This window comes from Euprymna scolopes, chromosome 27 (genome assembly GCF_053919585.1).
Source record: "Euprymna scolopes isolate OS-2025 chromosome 27, ASM5391958v1, whole genome shotgun sequence".
In the NCBI taxonomy this organism is placed as follows: domain Eukaryota; kingdom Metazoa; phylum Mollusca; class Cephalopoda; order Sepiida; family Sepiolidae; genus Euprymna; species Euprymna scolopes.
This window is the reverse complement of record NC_136508.1, coordinates 22,937,903-22,963,608: the sequence shown is the minus strand read 5'-3', so window position 1 is coordinate 22,963,608 and position 25,706 is coordinate 22,937,903. Positions and strand designations below refer to the sequence as shown.

At 34.4% G+C, this 25,706-nt stretch overlaps 1 protein-coding gene across 20 annotated transcripts in view; it reads right to left on the bottom strand.

Moving 5' to 3' along the window:
* Positions 1–25,706, bottom strand: part of LOC145248789 (nephrin-like) — a 482,982-nt gene that overhangs the window by 453,172 nt on the left and 4,104 nt on the right. For 19 of the 20 annotated variants that reach the window (XR_013863396.1, XR_013863397.1, XR_013863398.1 and 16 more), the window contains exon 1: positions 23,159–25,706. This exon is cut by the window's right edge. Coding sequence is in view for 16 of the 20 variants with exons in the window: in XM_080110431.1 (XP_079966557.1) it covers positions 23,159–23,216 (58 nt within the window). In the remaining 4 variants the exon portion in view is untranslated. The remainder of the gene's footprint in view (positions 1–23,158) is intronic. The other variant, XM_080110432.1, reaches the window with a different exon arrangement.

Sequence of the window (25,706 nt, the reverse complement as noted above, 5' to 3'; positions counted from 1 at the left end):
GTAACTTTTTAAAAAAATTAAAAATGGCACATTTCGAAAAATAAAACAATTACTATTAAAATTAGCAAGTAATGCATGGTAGGTAAAGATAATCTAATATTTATTCAATCTATGCGTTTCCTGATGAAAATACTGAAGTGTGATTAACCAGTTAATAGAGATTTGAAGACCAATTTAAATGATCTTCCGGTTTTGATTAAAAACAATTAAAAATAAAAATAAAAATGCAATTTTGACATTTTTACAAGTGATATTGCTAATCAAAGCTCAGACAAAAACGACAAGAGTAAGAGTAGAGACCTTTCCGCTCGATGCTCTAAAATCAACACCATTCTTGTAATGACGTTTTCCACTGTTAATAGTGGTATGGAGCTTGTCCTGTGCAGTTCTAGGAGAAACACCATCCCAGGCTTTGCTTTCTCTTTGAAAAGGGGTTAATTCATTACTAATCAACTGAGGCACATCTACTGGGAAATGCCGATAGGGCTACCGGAGTATCTTTCGCAGGGTCAAAGTACCCCTCCTCATGGGTGCTAACTTTGCAATCCTATTTTCCGGCCCTCATTACATTTCTCACTGTGGGAGAGAAATAAATAAATACCTTCTTTCTCCTGGTGATTTCTCAAGTGCTGATTCATTTTCTGTGTAAATGATTAGAATATGGTAAGCTTATCTATACAATCATATCAGTACTAATCCGCTTCGAGTCTGCAATTGGCACAGGTATTGAATTGCGTTTGCAGAGACGAGCATCAGCAAACTCGGCTAAAAGGCAATAAGTAGCAAAGTTCTTCAGATAATGAATATTTCAAATGCTAAATTTGTTAAGCTTAATCAGGTGTGTGCAGAAGACAGTAATGTTTCACTTGAATTAATTATAAATTAGAACACTTGCGAAAACAGAAATAGAAGAGCAAAGGTTAGTTTCGAAATTTTTTTTAACGCACTTCAAGTAGGTGGGAGAGTAGATGAAGATGAGAATAGTAGTCCAAATAAAGAGTTTTTTTTTTTCAAATCAGTGAAAAACATTTAAAATAAAAATTTAATTATACTTGACATTTCTGATATGACGCATCATTTACAGTTTTTCTCATTTTCACGTTTCACCTGTTGCTTTCTCCAGTTTTCTTCAAACAACTTTTATTGTCAACAAAATTGTAGTGGAGCCCAGATGAATGAATGGTGTAATACTCCTAATGATGTGTACCACAAACTTGTATCCTGTGTCTACAATGGAAAGGAGACAGTAACTATCCCATATAAGTGGTTGTATAACAAATAGAACAGAGTTATGAAAACCGTCCTTTGTGCTAATCAATTCATGACATTTTTAACTCGATATAATTAGGCGTATATTGCCTATTCAGTTGATTAGTTCAGTAACTAGCCTGACTATTCTAGTTTATTTCCATTGCGATAAACGGTCTTAGTTGAACATGGTGTTCATTGCAGGCTTGTCACCCTTGGTTTGTCAAAGTTTATCAGTTAAAAGATCATCATCTTGTGGCCTCAGCAGAGATTGAACTCGCTACACCCTTCTAGTATTTCCTATCTGTCATAGAACTCAAAAGATCTTTCTTGGAGATGAATGTATCTTGTATCCTATCTGGAAAAGTTAACTTTCGTGATCGATTGTGAGATGATGTCTGCCTCCACAGTACAAATGATGAAACAAGTTCATCTGTGGTACGTGCACAATGCGCAGCAAACGGAACGCATCTTTTACAAACTGAGGTTGATACTTTCAACATCAGTCATTGGTTCTAAATAGTATTACATGGAAGTCTATATACAAGCAGTACCTGATACAGTTTTTATGTACTTCAAACTGTCAGGGTTTTGTTTGAATTTACCAGAAAGTTATCCTCTACAACAGAAAGGGAAGTGTAGGACTAATATTGCCGGACAAATTTTGCAGATCTGCTGCCACCATTACTGTCTTCAATACCAAAGTCAGAACACAATGCAGAATCATCCCCAGCCCCAACTTATCTCTTAAAGAGATTTTGCGGGTTCAGCTACAGTACATGCCACAACCCAATAAAAGTTCATCCACAAGACAATAGTTCCAGAACAAATCCAAGTTTGGCAACAACGCCTGGGAGAACAGCTGAAGATATGGTTACACACCAGCAAAGCTGATGTCGAACTTAACTCCAGTTCAGTGTTCACCTCTAATCCTGGGACTGACTGTCCATCACAGTCTTGGTTGCTGTGAACAGTCATGCGTGGTCTGCAGTCATCCAGGATGCTGCATGTTCTATGGGAGAAGCTGGCTCAACCCATCCTGGATGAATGTTGTCTCAAGTACAAATAAAAATGACAGCAAGGTTATAAAAATGGCCAATTGGTTTCATTATTTTACAATGTATTGTTTAATGTTAGAGATATATTGGTAAGAATGTTTTTTCTTCAAATTTTCGAAGCAGTTCAAATAGTTAATACCTTTTATTCTCAATACCATAATTTATAGATGAGGTTATTTGGAAAGCATATTCTATTTAAGCCATTTCCGGTGTAGGTATAATAATAAAAGGGGTGAACCTATACTTGCAAAAGCTCTAAAATTAGAGCTTTATCACTGAATACAGTTTTACCTCATACTCAAGAGGTACAAAGAGTTTGAGTAGTTGATATAGTTGAAAAATAAGGTAAGCAAAAAAAAAAAAAATGTAGAAAAGGCGAAGGAAAGATGAATTTCTATGAGCGGGGAAAACATCTTGTTTAAGCGGATCAAATACAGTTCAGAGTCATAGCCAGGACATTCTTATCAATACATGGAACCCCAACAGGTACTACCACTCTAGAGTCAAAGTGGAGCTGAAATAGTAATAGTAATTAAAGCTCTCAAATTAAGGCCCACCAGCATATTCAGTTTAATATCAGTTTTACATTTTGACAAGTGTTAAACGGCTTTTAGAAATTGATTTCCAAACAACCCTATCTCTGGTTAAGTCTTTATCCCTCTTTGAAGTTCATTCACATCAGTTCTCTGCTTTTCTTTACCTTCCCTTGTGAACTAATCCGGTTACCTCAATTGCTAAACATCTAAGCCAAGAACTTATCCATTCTTTCAATGTGGCCATAACATCAGAGTCTTCTGTTCTGCAGCCATTTCTTTAATGTCCAGATTTTATCAGATAAAATCTAAATCTATCTTTAAGACTTATTACACATCTAACATTGTTCTCATTTCTTTTCATGCAATGTCCTCACGCCTCATTGACCAGGTTTTACTTCCATTCCTCATCAAATTGTATAATTTTTGGTCAATGCTGTAGGTAAGAAGAAAGGTTATAGAATACAATGATCAAAAATATTTTGAAAATGGTAAAAACAGAGATGAGAAATTAAAAATAGCTTCATTTATTTATCACACACAAGAAAAGGATTTTGAAACTGAATATCAACAGCATAGTTAAGGATCAAGTAAAACTAAAAATCAAGAATTCATTATAGGAATGGAAATATTCAGGAAAAAAAATGTTATGCTAGATGCAAGATATATCCAAGATTTTATCGGGAATCATCCAAGCATTTAGTTTAAAGGATTAACTGAGGATTTAGTTGATACTTGACTGACACACACTTTTTATTCCGAGATATCCAAGTATGTTCAGTGTATCAATAAATTTGTAGAATTGGCCTACGAAAAATATCCAAAACTATAGAATAGATAAATTTATGATTGCAGGTTTTGTTGACTGATCTTGGTTCAACATTCACAGGCATGCATAAATATAAGTGAGAAATTTCGATCTTTTCCCTTTATCAGTGATGAAAAAAAATGGTATTCCCAAATGGTCATCCATCCGGTACTGGCCAGGTTCAACATGGTTTAAACTTTGATAATCTAATGAAAACTGATGTGTATCAACATGATTAGGCATTTTATACATTTTTAGATTTACATTTATTTATTTATTAGGTTTTTCTTTTTTATGTACGAGTCAACGCTTATCAAGGTTCAACAGCCACTCGAGGATAAAAGGTTTATGAGTTTAAGTGGACAGTGAGACCACACCATGAGGCTTGGTAATGATTAAAACTGCAAAATTTAGTTAAGAGGATTGCGTAAGAATTTGTAACATTACATTAGTAAACGACCATGTTGTAGCGAGGTTGGAAGAAGTATTGTGGCATCGAGTTCCACCGACGAGTTTATTTCAATTCTACCTGCTCCTACACATATAAATATAGATTTAAAATGAATTCAATAAAAGTTAAAATTTGTAATGTTTTTGAGATGAGGATTAATAATTTTGATTGTTGCAAATATTATAATCATGCTTGTCATTTTCACAATGTTACGGTGGATATAACCCCCACCATTATCTTTTCAAACTTAAGAATCTACATGGCATTTCAAAGTAAACTATTTTAATCCACTGTAGATGTTTCTATTCCGTCAACCATAACCGGGTAGACGTCCATTTTTTTTTTTTTTTTTTTTAATGTCAATCTTGCTTCTTATCGGGTATAGTAAGAAACAAAGCTTCAATCTCCAGAAGACTCCCTCAAAAACATGTAAAAGTTTGAGTAAATTAGAACCAAGGGGGAAATAATAAAATGTTAGAATTTATGTATGGAAGCCTTGACATGACATTTGAACTGGGAGCAAATTGGGGTATCTGTTCTGACGCTGCAATTCATTTCCATTCTCAGTCGGTGAAGTCAGTCGTCCTAGACAGACGTAATATTTATTTTTGTCCAAATCCAGAATACTCCTTTGCAGAGTGTTGGATTTTCTTCACATTAAAAGCCAACCTCATGTCTAACTGCTCTCGTGGGGAGGCAAGTAAGTATGGTTTAAATTAGACCAATAAACGAGAAGACTGTCAATTTATCTGTACAAGAATCAAATCAACCAATATTTGGATTTACAGATGGCATAAGAACGGTGTGCAAGAAGGGTTAACTAAATAAAATGCTAAAAACTTGTGTGTGTTCGTGTGGACCAATCAGAAATAGACAAGAAAGCCCTTGAGAAGCCAGAAGAATTTCCCATCTCCCAAGAAATTGGATCCTGTATTATTTGGAATAACAAGATTGAAACATGCAATCCTACTCTAAGGAAATCTCACAGCAGAGGAACAAGCAGAAATAATTGAGAGCTTTTGCGGGAAGAGTGGGTGGGGTTGGGTAGGAGGGGGTAGTCGATGATTGGAGGATGTGAATGAGATAGTGAAAGGGAAATGAATTAAGAGAAGATAAAAGCTGTGGTAGCTCAGCTTCCCAGGCACAATAGAGTGGACTTTGCGCAAAATCTGATAGGTCTATCCCAGCAACAGGAGAACACATTTAAAAAAAAACAAAAAAAAATGTTTAAAAATTTTGAAATTACTAAATTTGTAACAAAAATTAAGAGAACTAAATCCAAAAACCTCCACCCATAGAACATATTGCCACAGGATTGCATTTCTAAAGGCTACAACATATTCACCTTCAAATCTAATGTTGGTAAATCATTCTCATAACTCTGTTTTGCCTCCCCTTGCAGCAAAGGGTGGCACAAGGCTGGAAGATGGAGAAGCCCCTACCTCTCCAAAGGGGCACTGGCTGGTATAAAAATAGTGAACGAACTGCTAGCATTCTATAGTCAGGGCATAGATAATAAATCTACATTTTTCAAATATGCTTCAGTGGATTCATCCCTTTGTTCCAAACTGAACCAGATCTCAATCCGAGAAAGGTCTGGTGGTTCAGGTCAGTCCCTATATTATCAAAATGTTTGTGAAGAACGTATGAAAATGCTAGTCTGAAACAAAGTTTTAAAATTTTATTCAATTCATTATTTTCAATCTTCTCATAATATTCATTCACTCTGTCAATCTGATCAATTCAGTAATCCTCATCTTTGATTGGCTTTTAGTCATGACCGATTAGAAAGAATGGAGATTATATAGAGATGCGTCCATACAATATGCGCGTTTTGCAATGAAAACGAGGACAGACCGACAGTCTCTTAAAATTTAATAATTCTTATGTTAGTTTCTCGTTTCTACGTGACATGCATTTATATTTGCTATCAATAGATTAATGAAATAAAATGTTGCATTTTGAATACTAAAGCGATCTTTAAAAAAAGTCCTATTGAAAAATAACGAAATTGAATCTATTAGAATGCATTTCGGTCTCTTCATATACAAGTGATTTTAATCTTGATAACATATGAAAAACGAATTACTCTATAACTATTCAGAATTTGAAAGCGTTTAAACTGTCGAATAGGCAATCATTAAACTGGCTTTAAAATTCTTAAATCCTTCCGAGTTAAAAGATTGAAATTGTATTAGAAAGAGAACTATTTACATGAAATGATTTTAACAAAATTAGTTTTAAAATTTGGTTTAGTAAAAAACGATACGGTAATAATTTTTTTTTTTTTTTTTTTTTACTAAGGAGTCACCACTTATCAAGGCTTGGAGGCTACTCAAGGATAAGGTTAATGAGTGCATCGAGATAACAGCTTAGTAATCACTAGGGTTGAAAATTGGGTATAACTTAAATATTTAAGGGGACGGCTCAACATTAGGCTTCAAAACGACCATCTTGTAGTCAGCTGAAAAGTAGGCCGTCGGAACAGAGTTTCATAGGCGGGCAGCTCTACGAAATAAGTCTTTTTAATGGAATCTGCGTTTAAATTAAGTTTCATAAAAAAAAAAAAAAAAAATTAAGTAAAATACTTGGGCAACACACCACACACAACCCCCCCCCCAAAAAAAAAGAAAAACAGCTAGTACCATAATACAATGGGCAATTAATTATCAAAACTACTTTTAATAATAAAAGTACATATTTTATAAAAGTACGTATTTTTATAAAGAAAATCACAAGGGAATTAGAAACATTATTGAATACGAAATCCTTAAGGAATAGCAGTTGTTAAGAGATAATACAATAAACAGGTGTGTGGGCAGCACTCAAATACGAAATATAATCCACCAGCATGCATTTCTATGTCTTCGTCGTAGCCCAGTGCTTTAGATATGTGCACGTATGGATTAATCAAAATTTAAAAAAAAAGTTTTTAAAAGCTTACGCCTTTGGGCTAGGATCATAGTGAAATATCTGTTCTGTTTCAGTAGGTCATCTTGCATCATCTCATTTTAGAAATAGCACTACATTTATTTCATTGTTTTCCCTTTTCATATTGAGTTGACGGCGTGGATTTATTGCCAGTTTACTCAGATGCCTACAAAGCTATTTTTATATCTAGAGTGCCCATTTTTTAATGAGAGCGAAGGGACCAAATTCTCACAATAAACTGACCCAGTGTTATAACTTTGTTTGGGGATGTAAATGTGGGTGGTTGAGCGATGTGAGGGTTTGAAGTGAGCCCCCACTCCCTCTCCGATATGCGAGAACATCCTGTGACCTCTTCAAAATCTTACTGGTTCGATTTTGGAATTTGGATTTTGTCACTTTTTATAATTTTGGAGAATGTTCATTGGCAATGCTATGTAGACCAACACGTGTACAGACGATCTTAAGTGTTTAGACGCTGCAGCGTGAACACCCTAATCCTAACAAACCTCTTTAATCATAATAGTTTGACATTTTCATGAAAAATATATCCGTTCTGCCTCTTAAAAGACATCCTGCCAAGCACAACCGCCTCCTTTCTGAGAGAAGTTTATTTCCTGTTGCTTGAGGTAACCCTATTCATAAGGACACGCTAACAGTACAAGACTATACAAATATTTTTTACCTTAATCCAAACTGGCTCTTTTAGGTAGTGATGATATTAGGGAGAGGGGGGATATCTCACAGTAAAAACCATTTAGTCTCCGAGTTTGTTCTGGTGAGGAACGATTGTATCGCTTATTAAAAAGGTTGCATAAGGAGATAGAGGGTTAAAAGTAAGCATCGAACAGATACTACCCTTTTTTGCTTTGATGAATAACGTCACTTTTAGCGACTTCATCCACTGTGCACAGTTATCCTCAATCTATTTTGATTGATGACGTCATAAAACGATGTCATCTAGTGCGCACGAAAACAAACTAGCAAACAAAATCAGTTTTTAGTTGTATAATAAACCTAAGTCTAGACGGTGCGTCTAATTAATAGTCACTATGCACGAGTAATTCGTTTTTTGATGAATGACGTCATTTTCGTTAATTCAGCATTAATGACGTCATAAAAAATCTCTTCTATAACTTCAAGGATGAGAGTTCATATAGAAACGTTTTAATTTGAATAAAATAAAATATGCATCAAGTGAGCTTGAAAGCCAAATCACAACGTAATATTAGGAAAATAAAATTTTATTTGGAAATTTATCACAAATATATTTCAGAGGTATACACCATCTTCAGTGTGTTGTTTGGTTTCTTTTTCTTCTTCCTTGCCATGTTATAAAGTCGGAGTATACCTTTGAAATATTTGTGATAAATTTCAAACAAGTAGAATATTTGTTTATTTTCCTGATATTACGTTGTGATTTGGCTTTCAAGCGCACTTGATGCGCATTTTATTTTATTCAAATTAAAACGACGTTTCTATATGAACTCATCCTTGACGTTATTCTCGCGTTGCCTACGCACAGTTCAAACATTTCAAAATACAACCGCCAGATACAACGCGCAGCTCTTTACAAACAGACTTCTTCCTTCAACTTAACATGGAAAAGAAAAGGAAAAAAAAACAAAAAAAAACCCCACTGAAGATGGAGTATACCTCTGAAATATATTTGTGATAAATAACCATTGTGTGAAAAAAAAAAAAAAAAAAAAAAAAAAAAGATCCTTAATGATGTCATAAAGAATAACTTGAAACAGAGTCGTTCTTTGTGACGTATTCAGTGTGCACAGAAAAACAAACACGATCCATAGTTTTAATAATATGTAGATTCATATATCATTTACTTTGCTTCCATTTGGGGGGGGGGCTTCCACACTTTTTTGAATTGAGTTTTACTTTTAATAACATCGCATTATTGTTCAGCATCCAATCACATTTGATATTCAAATTATTTTGAACTGAAATGATAAAGGTTATTCTATTTACTTGCCTCCCCACGAGGGCAAAGTTAGACACAAGGCCGGTTTTTAATGTGGGGAAATCCAGATCCCAAAAAGGGGCACTGAATAAGAACAAAAATAAAAATTGCCTTAATCTAGAAGGATTTCTCCACTGATCGAGGACAGAAAAGGTGAAGCGTAGTATCAGAACAGATACTACACGTTGTTCCTAGCCCAAAGGTATCAAGATTGGCAGAAATGAGAATGTGAGATGTTCAAAAAGATTGAGACAATACAAAAATAGCATGTTAGAGTAAAAGTCATTGGATCTGTCCTATGTTGGCACCGAGGCCTAATATTGGGACTTAGGAGTTTGAAGTTACTCCTTATTTCAGTCAACTCACAACCTGGTAACCGTCAGAATCACATCTTAGGGTTAAAGATTAAAAAGTGAAAATTTTGCTTTACTTTCGACAGCCTTATAATTCTTGTTTCCCCTTATTGTGCTTTAGTTCTCATATTCCATCAGCAATTTTTCTGACAAAGGGAGAAGAACTGCTGATTTTTGAGTCAGAATCTATTCATCTTACACTTAGCATTGGTTTAGTTTTTTTTAGCTCCTTCCATAAAATGGCTTCATGCCTCGTTTGGAACGATTTCCATAAAAAAATAGAATTTATCCTGGGTAAGACAAAACTGTCTCCGACACTCTTGGGTAAAGTGTTTGCGCCCTCTCCACTATCTATCTTTATTTTTCTGCCTACCTTATTTCTCAACCCTACTAAATACCCAAGCTCTTCTCACACACCATCCAAGGTTGGACAGAAACTGCATCCAGTGTCAGCTTCCAATTCAGGAGTAAAAGGACAGGTGAGTAGGCCACCTTATAGTTATCAGTACTCCCAGGTTCATTCTTACCTAGAGAGGTATCACGTGTCTGAATTAAATGGAATCTATTAATAACAAATTATTTACAGACCAAAATAGACAAAATAGAATCTTGTATCAAATATTTGAAAATATAAATATGAAGTATACACACTTAAAATAACTGGAATCAGCATTAAATAATCCCAGAACGATTTATTTGGAGTACCATATCGAAGTGACACTCACACCAGGTTGGTTGAACTGGCCTCCCCCAAAAGAGGAAGGTTTATGGTAATATCAAATTCACAAACTTACTTGTATATCCCAGTCAGGAGAAACGAGATTTTTTGTTTACAGTTCTTGCAGAGAGGTATCAACGTCTTCCTATATACAGCACTTGGTATTCCTAAATAGTCACCGATCTGATACTGACCAGGCTCAATGTTGCTTAACTTTGATGCTCTAACGAAAACCAGTGTGTCAACGTGATTATATAGGGTACAACAAAACTAACCAAAGTATCTAATTACTACATTGGATGTTTGTAACTTTATCATTTATAGTTTTAATGAAGTAAAAAAAAAAAAAAAAAAAAAAGATTCAATCAGGAAAAAATGTGTAACTAGATTATGGTAGACTATTAAACTATGTGTGTATGTGTGAACCGTATAGAAATAAAAGTTAGAGAATCTAAATAAAAATGTAAGCATTCTTATGAAAAATTCATCCGATAAGGCAATTGAAGTGCATCCATAAGAGTTATGAAGGAATAACCCCTTTAAAGCTTTAATATATCCAACTTCGGTGGAATTTATAGATGTATAAAATTCTCCAGGGAAGGTAATGAAATTAGCCCCAAATCTCTATAGTACTATGTGCCAAATATCTACCTGTTCTCACCTCTAAGTTACCTAATAAGACGGACCCACCTCTTGAAAGTTCTATGTGTATCCGATTTTAAGGAAAATTAAACCATATATACAGGACTAATTGAGAGTTTTCAATATTTAGCCTTTTTTCAAGTATATCGAGGGGAGAAATGGAGGGGGTAATAAAAAGGAAAGAAATGTTATGAACACAGTGAAAAAATACCTCATTCAATACAGTAGAGCTTATATATATAATATATAAATTCAAGTGCATATTGTCGTCCTCGGCCCCTAAAATCAACAAAGATTAGACTATTCCAGTAATCATCTTATCCCTGTTGATTTTGCAGTGGAAGTTTAGTTTTTGTGCAGTTCTAGGAGGTCCACCCTCCCAGGATTTCCTTCCTCTCTTTGAGAAGAAGTTAGTTTATTGTTAATCACCTGAGGCGGCCACACCGGGGAATGCCGACGGGGCTACCTAGGCACTTTTTAGGTTAGAGTGCCTCTCCTCGGGGGGTGGGGGCACTGACTTAATCCCACTTTCCGATCCTGATGTCAGAGTTATTGCAGCGGGAGAGATTTAAATAACTATTAAAACTAAAAACAAATCAAGTCTGAATTAAAATTTTTTTTTTTTTTTAATTTAAAAAAATTAAAAAAAAAATTTTTTTTTAAATATGTATTAAACTCTCGATTAACATCTCGTTTTGACAATTTTTGAACTGAACAAATTATTCGTGCTTGGCAATAATAGGAACATGATAAACGTGTGTAGATAGATTAAATATAAATGGACAAATTCTCGTCCGTTCAATTTCATGCAATGCACATGTGTAGGTACGGGGGCGTCATCAAAGAACATTTGAAATGAACGTTCTTAAAAGTTGAAAATATTCAGTTTTTCATAGGAGTTTTGTGTTCAATCGTTTTTTTTCTTTAAATATCAAAAAAAAAAAAAATGATAAAGAACAGAGGGCTGTCTAAAATAGTAATGTTTTTATGCCCAAAAAGAATTTCTTCACACAAACAAATTCATTTTTAGTTCGCACGCGCGCACGCACACGATTCTCCTGTAAGAGTGCATATGCGAGGAGTTATAGTGAAGCAAGAGTTGCACAATCTCAAACACATCTAATGAAGTCTTACATCAGGTGCGTTACCAAAGCTGTTAGAAAAATGGTTGGATCATTCTACCACTCCAGAAATTATATTTCTGATGCGATCCTCTATCTGTATAAAAGCTAAATACACGATAAGATGGGAGTATTCTTACCACAGCTTAGGAATAACTGCTAAGAGTACTCTTTCTTGCCTTAACAACTTAACAATTTCCCCTACTTCTATCTGTGTCTAAAACTAAAAAATTCCATAAGCAAATTTTCTTTCCTAGAACTGTCTGTGGAACAATGCAGGGCTGCTTCCCAGTTGACTAGAATATGATCTTTTTGAAGTCTAATGTAAATAAGTTCTTGTTAAGCCGTCCTCTTAAATAATTAAATCCTACTTAAGTTCCAGCACTACCGATCATTAAGGTATTGTCACCGTCTACCGGACTCATTTGGGCCCTGAGGAGCACCGATCCACCTCCTCTCTAGTTAAAATAAAAATAAAAAAAAGAAAAAGAAAAAAAGCAAAGAAAAAAGGGCACTGTTAAAATCCAAAGGCAAGAAGTTCTGTACGACTGGAAACAATGCTATGATAAACAGAAAATGACTTATTTCAACGCTTTTCCTTCTAGATTGGTTGCACAACCAAAGTTTGAGGGTCTAGCCGCTCCTACTACTAATAGCTGGAGGGAGGATACAAGGATCCGTATCTTTCACACGTATATTAGTGAAATTACTGCAATAGAATAAACGAGGCATGCTAAGCCCAGTCTGCACTTGTAACCATTATATACCCCCCCCCTTATCGCCCACGTGTCAAGGAGAGAGGGAAAGCAAGCAGTTTCAACGCAATAGCAACATAACCGGCCCAAGAAAGTATTGAGAGGATAATTATCCCTCGAATATCTATGCCTCCATCCCCAAAAATATATGATGCACAAACAAGTCATATGAGAAGTGCACACAAGGCAAGACGAAGATTGTCAGTAGTTGCTAAGGGTGACGATGGCTTAAAGGTACAGATGAAGGGGCGGGAGGCTGCCAGTCAAGTGGACTGTTTGGAAACTGATGTTAAAATTTCAAACAAGACCTACTACACAGCAGGGTGGAGGCCATAATGCACTCAAAGTGAGCAACGTCATAATTTTAAACATTCAATGGGGTTGTAGAAGAGTTGTTTTTTAGGACCCACAAGGCCAAATTTGAAAAATGGCGGGCTATGTAGAGCCAAGTAAAATTGAGGACACACAAAACAAGACACGCAGTATTTTGTACCTATTTACTATGCCTCCCCACGGGACAGAGTTAGACACCAGGGTCGTTTTTTTTTAAATTAGAACATATTTAAGTTCGCTATTAAATTTGTTATTCGAATTTTTTTGTCAGATTTAAACAAAACAGCTGGGCCTTGGGAGTGTGGATTTCTTAAAATACACGATGTCTTTCTTTGAAAGGTATTTTTGTAATTGTTAGACTGCCGTAATTCCATGAGTGATATTTCTGACAAAGGGAGAAAATTGCTATTTTCCGATTATCGTTGGCTAGTTTTTGACCGAGGTAGCAGTTTTTTTTTTGTTGTTGTTGTTTTGTAAAGTTCCTTCTATCAAGTAGCTTCATGCCTTGTTTGGAGCGATTTCCATAAATAAAAGTGTAGTCGTCTGTTTAATAATAGAATTTATTCACATGAAATATTTATCTGAATGTTATTCTCCGAGTTGTAGCTAGAATTTCAGTGTTTTTTGTGCCATAGTGTTATCAAAAGATGGGGGAGCTAGAGAACACGCGTTGATACGAAGGAGCCGTGAAGGACTTTAATTGAAGAGAGGGAGAGAGGGCACAAATAGAATAAGGTGAAGAAACCCTAGCTTAAATAATAAACATTCCATAAGAAATGGCAATGTTTCGAAATCGACCCGAAGATAATTGGAAAATTAATAGGCAGAAATTAAGTATTGAAATGAATATTTTTTATTAATTATAGGAGAAAGACGAAACATGAAATAATTGGAAGTATTTCTTTTTACTTGGAACAATTTTAAGATTTTAACATAAGAACGTCGACAGCACAATCCCCCCCCCCACTTTAGACTTCATACCTAACAATGTTGCAGTGGGGAGCGGGTTAATAGCGTCTAAAAGGCCCGTAAAATGCGAGATGCCAGGGTTTAAACTAAAAATGTATCTGATGACAATATGGAAAAAAAAAATCGAGGTATTTGTGCAGCTGAACGACGTTATTTACAAAAAACACTTAACATGAGCGTTTTTTTTTTTTTTTTTTCGTTTCGAAAATTCCGTCCAAATCCTCGAGTTCAACAACGTATACTTGAAGTCGGAGGTTACATATCGACCGAAACGTAGTGAAAATAACACTCAAGTTGAGAATAGTAGTCAGAAGAATCCAAATGTGTTTAAATTATTCTATACTTTCACCTAAAAATTTAATTAACAAAAAGATACCGTAAAAAAAATGAAATCCTACCTAAAAAAAAAATTTTTTTTTTAATTAAAAAAAATAGTATGAACATCGAAATTGAATCAAAATATATTGAAGGGGTGGGGCTGCTGTCTATTTCACAGCTCAATAATGAAACGATGTCGTTTGTTGGGAAATTACAAAGATGGCATTGTCTTCGTCAGTGTGTGACTGTGTGACTGTGAGTGTGAGAGAGAGAGAGAGAGACAGACAGAGAGAGAGAGAGAGCACAGAAAATATTCAACAATTTGGAAAACATGAAAATTTAGCATTACTGCTTAAAATATTGCAAACGAGATGTGAAAGCTTGCCCCCTCCCCGTTCACTTGGACGCTGTCAGAACTTCATAGAAATAATAATAATAATCATCATCATTATACGAAATTGTGTGTGTGTGTGTGTGTGTGTGTGTGTGTGTGTGTGTTTAATGAGGAATACAAGGTGTTATTTACTTGCCTCCCCACGATAAAATTATAGGACAAAAAAGCGGCATCCTGGATCATTCAAGAAAAAAAAATACAAGATTGTCTCGGGCTAGAAGGATTTCTCCACTGACTGAAGAAAGGAAATATGGAGTGTAGTATCAGAACAGATACTACACTTTGCTCCTAACCCAAATGCCAAGTTTATAATGATGCACTTTACTTCCCCCCCCCCCCAGTGTCAAAAAGCATTTCTTCGTTTTGGAAGGATGGGTCAGATAATGGCATGAATGGCGGTCGGTGACATTTTTTTTAAAAATTTATTGACAATAAAATGAAATTAAAAAAAATGACTAAATTTAGTGACATTTTTAGGTGTTTCAGTATTTAGTTGAGAAGTGTCCATTTACCCCCCCCCCCCAAATCACACACGTGGGCCAAGTTATATTCAAAATCGGTTTTAATGAAGGGGTCAGCCCTCGAAGGAGGCATTCTGGATTTGGCCAAAAGTAAAAATTGCCCAACATAGAGAAAGATTTCTATTCCTCCAAGTGAAGATCGATAGTGCTACATTTTGAATTATTAACAAACAAAAGAATTTATATGAAAAAAAAAATAGGTACAAGGTCATCAAAATCGTTGCTTTTCGTTGTCTTACTCTCGATGTGACGTTCTTTAATTCAGTCATTTTTCAGTCTTTCATCATTCGTCCATTCTCACTCTAAGAATCCCCACAATACCGCATTTACTCTATTGATCACCTTAAAATATTCAATAGGTAAAAGCGAATTTCGAAAAAAAAAAAAAAAAATGGGGGTTGGAAAATAAAAAAAAAAAAATTAAAAAAATGAAACTAAAAATCAGTGATACGTTAGCACGACTTACAATCCTTTCGGATATTACACCGAATGATATATTCGTGTGTGTGTGTGTGTGTGTGTGTGTGTGTGTGTGTGTGTGTGTGTATATATACACACACACACACACATTGGGCACAAGGACAACAAAAGTATGTAAACGGGGGTGGGGATGGGAGGTCAGTCGTCATCCTCCGTCCTATTCTTAACTAGACGCATTTTAACCCATTCGTCTAAGCACCGTCGCTTTTATTCTTACACTTTGGAAGTCACCACAATACCACATTTACTCTTATGTGCTGCTCAAATAATTCTAAAGTGTAGTATCTGTTAAGGTGAAAAAATATACAATGTAACAAATTAAGCACAAGCCCATCATCTAAAGTGTGTAAAACTGTTGGTCATTCTTTGTCTATTATAACTTGTATGAATCTTAGCTAGAATCATTGCCGTCACCATAATACCATATTTACTCTCGAAGGTCGTTCTACTTAATATCAAAGTGTCTGAAATTTTAATTTAAAATTCCATTCTTCATAAATACATGTATATAGAAATTTATAACAGTATAGAACTTATTGACAACCCTTTCTAAATAACCCACATACTGTTTTCCGGTTTGTTCAGAACGAAAAACAAACATGTTAATCTCTAAATGGGAGTGGGATTTAAGCGACACTAAAAATTTAATAGAAACAGTTTTCGGAGTGGATAGTGTCCCAAGATAAATACACTTTGGAAGAAATAATTAAAATAACTTGAGTATTGTGATCTGTACCCACCAGAACTTGCTGGCAATATACCATTTCCTTAAGAGAAATAGGTATTATAACGGATGGTGTGATTTGGAATATTCCGTTTTTATTTTAAAGTATGTTTATGAATACTATGATAACGGTCGAAGCGACAAGCGCAATAATATATACATGAATAGAAAGTGAGCATCTCAGAGAAGATGCTCACTTTGATACGAGCCAAAATGCCTGGCAATTTTAGCAGAAAAGTCAAAATGTGGAGTTTCTTAAAAAATATATATATCACAACGTTCACTACTACGAGTAGCTGCTAGGTGCCCAGTTTCATTCACAGTTCGGTTTACCCATGTGTCTTTCTGCTGCGGGTGAAAGAGGAGGGGGAGGGGAGTATCCTCTTAAAGACTAGGAATGGAAATTGAGGGGGGTTACTTACTGCCTAAGCTTGTTGGAACGTGAGTGAATGGAAGGGGGGTTATAGATAAGACGGGGAATCAGCAGAGACATGGTTTGCGTTTTTTTTTTTTTTTTACGATATAGGTCGGGTATAAGAAATGGTGCCAGCTTTTACCATTTCTTTGTTGGCATCACTACTACTACTGTTGGCCGATCACCGCAACGACGACCACATTCCTTGCTTAATACTACGCGAAACCAGCGACGTTTTTAAGAATTTCTTTTAGCAATTATAAATACAGTAAATAGATCAGTAAATAGGAAAAAAAGAAAACTATTTGGTAATCTGGATTTTATTAAAGACAAAATGACGAGAATATTGTTAGCTAAACAACTTTAAAAGCAAGAATTTGAAGATATTTTCGAAAACGTTAGAACATTTTTTTTCTTTCATAAACAAATTAAAAATGAAACACTGTCTTCCCTATTGAAGACGTTTACGTAAGCAACAATTTCGAATTATGGAGGGGGAATTCGAAAGCGAAAACATAAAAGGAAACAGAGCTGTAAGTCAAGAAATAGCACATTTCAGGCTCTTCCGCGAAAAATGTGTCCGTGTGTAAGGCACAGAGGAATAAGAAAACATTTCACATTTCTTTCTTAGTCTCCCACAAAATAGGGTTTCAATTCTTACACGGGAAATTAAGTTAGCATAGAGAATCAGACTTAAACCAAAATGACATTCATTTCTCTCGAAGTCAAAAAGAAATAATTACTAGATCACCAATACCCCGTTGGGTCAGTGTTTGTTATATTAAACAAATTCCTCGAATTTGAATAGTCCTAACAAATTTTGGTAAATTTTCACTTGGCTTCCATCTTAACAGTTTCCTTTAAAATGACTTTTAACGATTTTCAGGTATGCTGAAAACGAATATCGCATTTAAATTTTCTGCAAATAAGTCATTTACCCGATATTAAGCTATGCAATTCCTTTACATGGATTACGAAGTTAAACAAGTGCTTATGCAGAGAAGGTACCGTGCTATTGTTCGGTAGTATTTTCAAGTTAAATTAAAAGTTTACGGTATCTTGTATATAAAATTGTTAGGTGAAAGAATATAGGGTGCTTATACATTTATTGTACCGTATTGAAATAACTTTATTTAGAAAGCCACTCTTAACATGGGAAAGGCGTTTTATAACTATTCTGTATTTTCACCTAATTAAATTCAAGTTTTACGATATCTTTTTAACTTAAAAATACTATTTAAAAAATAACGCGGTACCCAAATTAGTTACAAAACACTAAACAGCTTTCCCTATGGTAAGAATGAGTTTCTAAATAACATTTTCGCACGGTACCTTCTCTGCATAAGTACCGTCAAAAGATATTGACATCATAGCAGGCAGACCACACCAACAGTACCAACACCATTTGAAACATTTCACGTTCGAGTAAAATGCGCACGGTGACAAGAAAGCAAGGTGATAGATTTTAGTATCATAACACGATTGTAAAGTGTAGGTGGAATTTTTAGTTATCGCCTATTGTTCAACCTCCACAAAGATAATTAAAAACCAACGTTATTAATATCAAATTTTAGATTAGACAATGGATGAAATTGTTGTAAAACTTGTGTAATATTGCTCTTTATGGCCATTAGAATCTGTGCACATGGATCACGTGGTTTGTCATCTTCAGGTTGAAGGTTCAATCCTTATTAAAAGGCAATGATAACCAAGTATAATAAATCAACACTGCTATCAGACCATGGCTGACTGAATAAGAACAATCTATTCCGTGGATTAAATAAGGCGTCATTTTGAAATTCCAGAGTTCAAAGATAGACTTGAAAAGGATCGGGGAGGAGGGTGAGGGATGCTTCAGTAAAAAACGTTATGAAAGAGATCAGAATAATTCGAATGATAGAAATTTAACTTGCTTATATATATATATATATATATATATATATATATATATATATATATATATATATATATATATTATTCTAAATACAAGTACATATTTATTTCTTCTTTCATAATATTTTATTGTGCCTTACACGTTTCGTTGAATGGTGGAAAAAAAGTTTATGTTCCTAGAAATAGAAATCCTTAGAAGTCGTAAGATTCATAAGAGGCTTTCTTTAAGGCCAATACATGTAAAAAAAAATTAAATACTTGCCATGAGTACAAATTTTAAAGTATGATTAAAAACAAAAACAAAAAAAACATTCGTGGTAGTGGTGGGGGGGAAGGTAGATTTTCGGCGTTTAAAAATTTTTTTTTTTTTTTTTTATAAATGTAATAAATACAAAACGGTTAATATAAAATGTTATTTTGCAGAGAACGATTTTTAATTTCAAAAATTCAATGTGAACTTTTGACCGTTTTATCCGCTGGTCAAATCGCCCGCCTAGCAACATGTCCACATGGCGTAGACACATTTTTTTGTGCTAGTGCAGAGAGTGATCCGCGCTATTTTTAAAATCGTATTTCCAAGTTTTATTAAAGTTTTGTTTTTTTTATTCAATTGTAAGGTTGAAGTATAGAACAGGTACAAAACACCCTCCCTTCCCCATGTTAATGGCTTTTTAAATAATGTTATTATTTACGTCCGGATCACTCTGCACTTGTACCGCATTTATTATTATTTCAGTAAACATGTGAATTTATTTTAAGATTTATTATAAATCTTATACCTTGATATGTGACAAAAAAAAAAAAAAAAAAAAATAGCGAGATTAAATATTTCGAAGAAGCAAGTTCAAGTTTACCTTCTGCCTTCTCGCATGCTGTCATGCGAAAAATTTAAAACAGATTTCATTTTGTTTCATGCACATGGCAGGCATTTTAAAGTGACGATTCACTTTTTTTTATATATAAACGTAGAATTATCACTTAGTTCTTGACCATAGAACGAGTAATCATTTTGGTATTATTATACAAACACCGTGACAGCGTTAGGGTTAGGGTTAGGATTAGGGTTAGGGTTAGGGTTGAGGTTTAGGGTTAGGGTTAGGGTTAGGGTTAGGTTTAGGGTTAGGGGTTAGGGTTAGGGTTAATTCGCTGTCACGGTGTTTGTATAGTTTTACCATCATTTTTATATCCCCAAATATTCCATTTAATTGAATTTCAGATTTCTTTTCCTTTGCCCATTAGCTTTTGCTGTTTGTGGCAGGGCCACTACGGACTTAGGGTTAGTGTTGAGTGAATAAATGACATTGTTCTTGAAAAAAAAAAAAAAAAAAAAAAAAAAAAGATACACGCGAGAGTGAGGGGGTAGTAACATTGACCCTAAGTTTGGGGGTTCTAATACGGAGAAATAAAATGAGTTTAGGGATTTGAATTACAATCCACAGAAGTACGAAAAAGTTGTCAAAAAACAAATACATAACAAATGTTATGAAAGGCAAGATGAGTGACTTTTCTACCTAACTGGATAAGTCTTTTAGTGTTTTTATTTAATGTAAAATGTTTCAGTTCGAAAAAAGACTAATGTTGAACGCTGCTAGAGAACAAGAAAATATGGCCGCGATGTCCTTGAAGACTCGATAATCACTTCAAAATAAGAAAACAAAATGGTGGTAGAAACCCAAACCCACCCAATAAATGTCACGATAACATGTTATATATTTGTTTTTTTTACAACTTTTTCATACCTTTGTGGGTTGTAATACAAACCCGTGTTTTGTAATACGAAAAAAAAAATGTACTATTCTAGTAGTTTTTAAATGGCGGCCATTTTGGAAATGCAAAAAATGGTTTCCCATTCAGTCCTAAGCTAAACAGATTTTATATAATTTGTGGTTTTCGAAAAACGGTGATTTTATATAATTTGTGGTTTTCGAAAATTAATTTTTACTTGTATCTTGACAATATGGGGGTAAAGGTTAAAATTTTACCGTAAAATGTTTATGTCCAAAAGTTTCAACATTTTATATTAAAAAAAAAAAAAAAAAATAGAATTCAGACATGTTCATAATGACAATAACATCCTCAAACAAATTGTTTTCATTATAGAGTTTCGTGAATGGTTTTCTAAATTCGTTTTGGGTTGTTAAAATGCACGAATTATTTGCAATATATGAAACATGCTGAAATAATTTAGAAACCCACTATTAACCTTGGGGAGGGCTCTGTTAACTATTTTATACTTTTCATCTAACAGTTAAAAAACAAAAAGAAACGATACAGTAAAAATTAACTTGAAAATTCCGTAAGCTGTAGAAGTACCAAGATTTATTTTGAAATTTTACAGATATTTAAACTCAAATTTGGAACTAAATGTATTTCTTTTACTATTTATCTTTTAAATCCAAACAACTTATTAAGTATAGTTGATATTTTACTTTTAGTGCTTACACATTTGTTACCGTGATTTTTTTAAAATAGTATTTTAAAGTTAAAAAAATTTCTACTATATATTTGTTTATTAAATTGTTAGGTGAAAGTACATATGAGTTACAACCCCCCCCCCCGTGTTAGGAATGAGTTTATAAATATCGTTATTTCAGCACGGTACATTCTCTGCATAAGTACCTAGAAGAGAAAGGAACAGTTAGTTAAGCTCCCTCCCTTTCGTGTTAAGAATGGCTTTCAAAATTAGCTTGATGTTTAAGCTGTTAAATTAAAAAAAAAAAAAAAAAAAAAAAAAACTTAAATGAATTCGAAATTAAATCCAGAAAATCTCGTTTGGACTTCTCGCCTAATTTTGAATGCCTTTTTATATTTAAATTAAAAATTAAAAAAACATCAAAAACATTTGATGCTTATGCACCTACGTTACCATGCTATTTTTTGTGCTAATGCAGAGTGATCCGCGCTATTTTTTAAAATCGTATTTCCACGTTTAATTAAAGTTTTATGGTATGTTATTATTCAAGTGTAAGGTTAAAGTACAGAATAGGTACAAAACACCCTTCCCTCCCCATGTTAAGAATGGCTTTTTAAATAACGTTATTTCAGCACGGATCACTCTCTGCATGAGTACCTTTGTTTTTATAAATAGTATTTAAGTAAAATTCCAGTTTTATGATATCTTTATTAAATTAAGTGAAAGCAGAGAAGTTAGAAAACACCCTCCCCTCATGTTACGAGGCTTTGTGCCAAGATCAAAGTGTAGTAACTGTTTTGATGCTACACTTCAATTTTTTTGTTCTCAATCTGTACATTCGCGACTGAGACAATCTTTATATTTGTTCCTTTCCTTGGTGTCTACCGGCCCTCGTCGGGAGGCATTGGAAATAGGAACAAAAGTGCATAAGTACTAAAACCTTTGATACTTATGTACCCTTATGATAACGATATGTTACCGCGCTGAAATAACGTTTAGAAAACCAGTCTTAACATAGGGAGGGGAGGGGGTCTTGTAACTATTCTGTACTTTCACCTAACAATTTAATAAGATATGGTAAAACTTCAAGGTGCTTAGTTATGCACATGTTGGTATGCTATTTTTTATATTTAGTATTTCCAAGTTAAGGTGAAGTTTTACCATTTTTTTGTATTCTTTTAGATTAGGTCCACCTCCACAATTTTCTTTTAAATGATTTTTAAAGGTTTTCGACTATGCTGAATACGAAAATCGCATTGAAATTTTGCAGAAATAAATAATTATCGAGGTATAAAAAGTTGTATTATGCATTGTATTCTTTGGCGGCCATCATTTTTACGCGCGTGCAGTGTCAGTCATGAGTAGATTTGTTTATGGCGCGCACGCGCGTAAAAACGATGGCCGCCAAAGAATACAATGCATAATACAACTTTTTATACCTCGATAACTACTTATTTCTGCAAAATCAAAATGTCAATGCGATTTTCGTATTCAGCATAGTCGAAAACCTATTAAAGTCATTTAAAAGAAAATTGTGGAGGTGGACCTAATCTAAAAATTTACCCGATCTTTTTTATTAAAATGGTTAGGTAAGAGTCACATGTTAAGAATGGCGTTCTAAATGTTATTTTAGCACGGTAACAAGTTTATAAGTACCAACTTCACTAACTTGAATATTTAAAAAATAGCACGGTTACAGTACCTTTTCTGCAAAAATATTTGGTATTTTTTTACGACCTGCCTCAGCCCAGCGTAGTATAAACAACCCCAACCATCCCATGTTAAGAACGGCTTTCGGAATAAACACCACCCACCAACCTCCTTACGTTAAGAACGGCTTTCGAGGTTGGGTGTGTTTATTCCGAAAGCCGTTCTTAACATGGGGAGGTTGGGGTGTTTATAATACGCTGGGGCAGGGCAGCAGAACTGCAGCAGGGGAGGGCAAGGGCACGGCACGTCGTAAAAAATTTACCGATTTTTTATTTTTTATTTTCATTTTTTTTTGCTTACAATAAATTTACCAAAGTTCTATACAACCAAGGGGTATCAAAATCGGTTTTATTAAGAAAAAAAAAAAAAAGAAAAAGAAAAGTTGGTAAACTTACCTTGCAAAGTTGCGAGTGCTGCCCAGCACAGGAAGCAGACGACATATTGGAACTGCATTTCCTAATAAAAAAAAGAAAACTCCACGGCCTTTAGGGCCTGAGGTTTTTTTCTTTCTCCTTTTAATTTTTATGTATGAATTTAAGCCCTGGTAGATGTGTTCTTGGTTTTATTCCTTTGTCAAGAGAAGGCAATATCCATAGCGAAGCAGCGTGACCATTTTCCTTTGTTAAGCCAAAAATATAAAGTACTTATACAAGTACCAACTTTTTACTCCAAGACTCCAAGACGCATGGAGGAAACTAGAAGAGAGAGAGGAAGATATAGTAAGAGATATATATATAGAGAGGGAGGTGTTGGAGTGTGAAAGAGAGGGGGGGGCAATAGAACTTTTTTTTTTTTTTTTTTTTTTACTATAAGAAAAAAATTAACAAAAACAATATCCTTTATCTTTGGTTAATTCTGGCTTTCAAAGACAAAAACAAAAAAATTGCAAAACTTTTAGCCAAATTCTTATACCCATTTTCAAGAAGACGTTGGGAAGAGGATGTGTAAACGCCAACGAAATGAATGGCGTCTTTTTTTTTTTTTATATGTTTTATTTTTTTTAATATATATTTTTATTTCATTACCAATGAATGACGTATAATTGACGTAATAAAGGCTGTTTTTTGATAAATATTAACGCGACCAAACGTTGCGAAATTTACGACCGGTATTTTCTTCATATTTCCTTCCCGTCGGGCAAACATGCAACAATCGGCAAACACACGCCGTTTTTTTTTTTTTTTCATTCGACTCTCAAAAACAAAAGAGAAAAAAGAAAAATTAAAAAACTAAAATTAAATATACACTTTGGTGGTGGTGGGGGGGGGGGAGAAGGGACTTAAAACAATAATTAAATAAGAAAATATATCAATAAGTTTTTGCAATATTAAATTACTAAAATATATAAAATATTTAATAAATAAACTTTTTTTTTTAATTCAAATAGGGTTAATAGTAAAAACCAAAATTTAAACGAAAAAAGAAATTAAGTTACGGAATTTTATTAAACCTCCAAAAAATTCTTTACTTTTTGGAGGAATTGTTTTTTTAATTTTTTATTATAATATTTATTTTTTTTTCTCCGATTTCTTTTATGCATGTGTGGTAGGGGGCCTGTCTCATTAAATTATATAATTATGTAATAATTATTAAAACTTAATTTTCTTCTTCCTTCAACGAACCATTATTAATAATGGGTTTTAAAATCCAAAATGTAATTATTAAGATTCCAAAATTCTTTACTTTTTGGTTGTTGTATCTTTTTTTTTTTTTTTAATATCCAGTTTGTATGTTATCCAAAAAAATCCAGTGAAAGGTAAGGTTTTCGTAAGAAGGAATCCAGTAATAATGTCCGTGAATGGTGTGTTGTAAGCGAACCAGGAAAGACAAAAACTCCCGTGTGTGACTCGAACGAAGTCGGGCAAAGAAATAAAGAAGAAAATAAGAAAGAAAGAAATGTGTGTATATATAAAAAAATAAAAACAATAATAATGGTAGTGATAGTAATATTTAAAATAAATAAATAAATAAAAGTTGAAAATAAAAATTAATAATAATAATAATAATAATAATAAGGATAAGGATAAAGTCGCCCGGAGAGAAAGAGAAGCTGTACGAAAAATAAAGGGAGGAAGAGGGCGGGGGGGGGGGGATAAAAAGAGAGAGAGAAGGAAAATGAGCGGCTCTGACGGCGGCGGCTTCTTGGTTGCCACAGTGCACGCCCGACTCGAACGCTGGCGGCGGAGATAACAAACGTAATCTCACTAAGGGAGTGAGAACTTTGGTATCGTTGATTAGAGAGGGGAGTAATAGAATAGGAGGGTGATAAACTACTCCGATGAGAGAGAGAGAGAGAGCAATGCCTGTCGCTTGAGAGAAGAAGTGGGAGAGCGCGTGCGCGAGAGAAACGAAACGCCCGTGCGTGTTTGTATATAAGCAAAAGAGAGAGAGAGAGAGAGAGACGAGGAGAGGGGGTGACAAAATTAACGGTGGTTATATACTGGGGAGGTAGAACACGTTGATTCGCTTAAGAAGCTAGAACCGACCATACGAGAACAGGTTAGCTATTTACGAATACTTGACCTACGCTTGGTATGACACAAGGCCACTTTTTTTTTCGGAGCATCGAGGAAAGAGAAAAGGGCAGATCCGTTAATGAAGTGAGCTGCTCTGCTCTGCTCATTGCATTAATCACTAATCAGTGCTGCATGCACTGTGATATAGCCGTTAAAAGAACCTCGATCTTTAATGACGAAAAGAACCGATGGAGAGGAGGAGGGGGGCACGTGTTACGTGCGTCTGCTGAGAAACGAAGCGAGATATACAAACGGTGCTGCTCAATACACGTGTAGAGAGCATATTAGTATTTATTGTTGTTATAAAGCTTTATCTAGAAGAGCATCGAACTGCTGTTTGTGTGTGCAAAGAAGAAAAAGAAACTGCCGTCTTCTTTCGACTTTCGTACGATTTCAAGGAGTTGAATTTCCCTACGCACTTTTATTT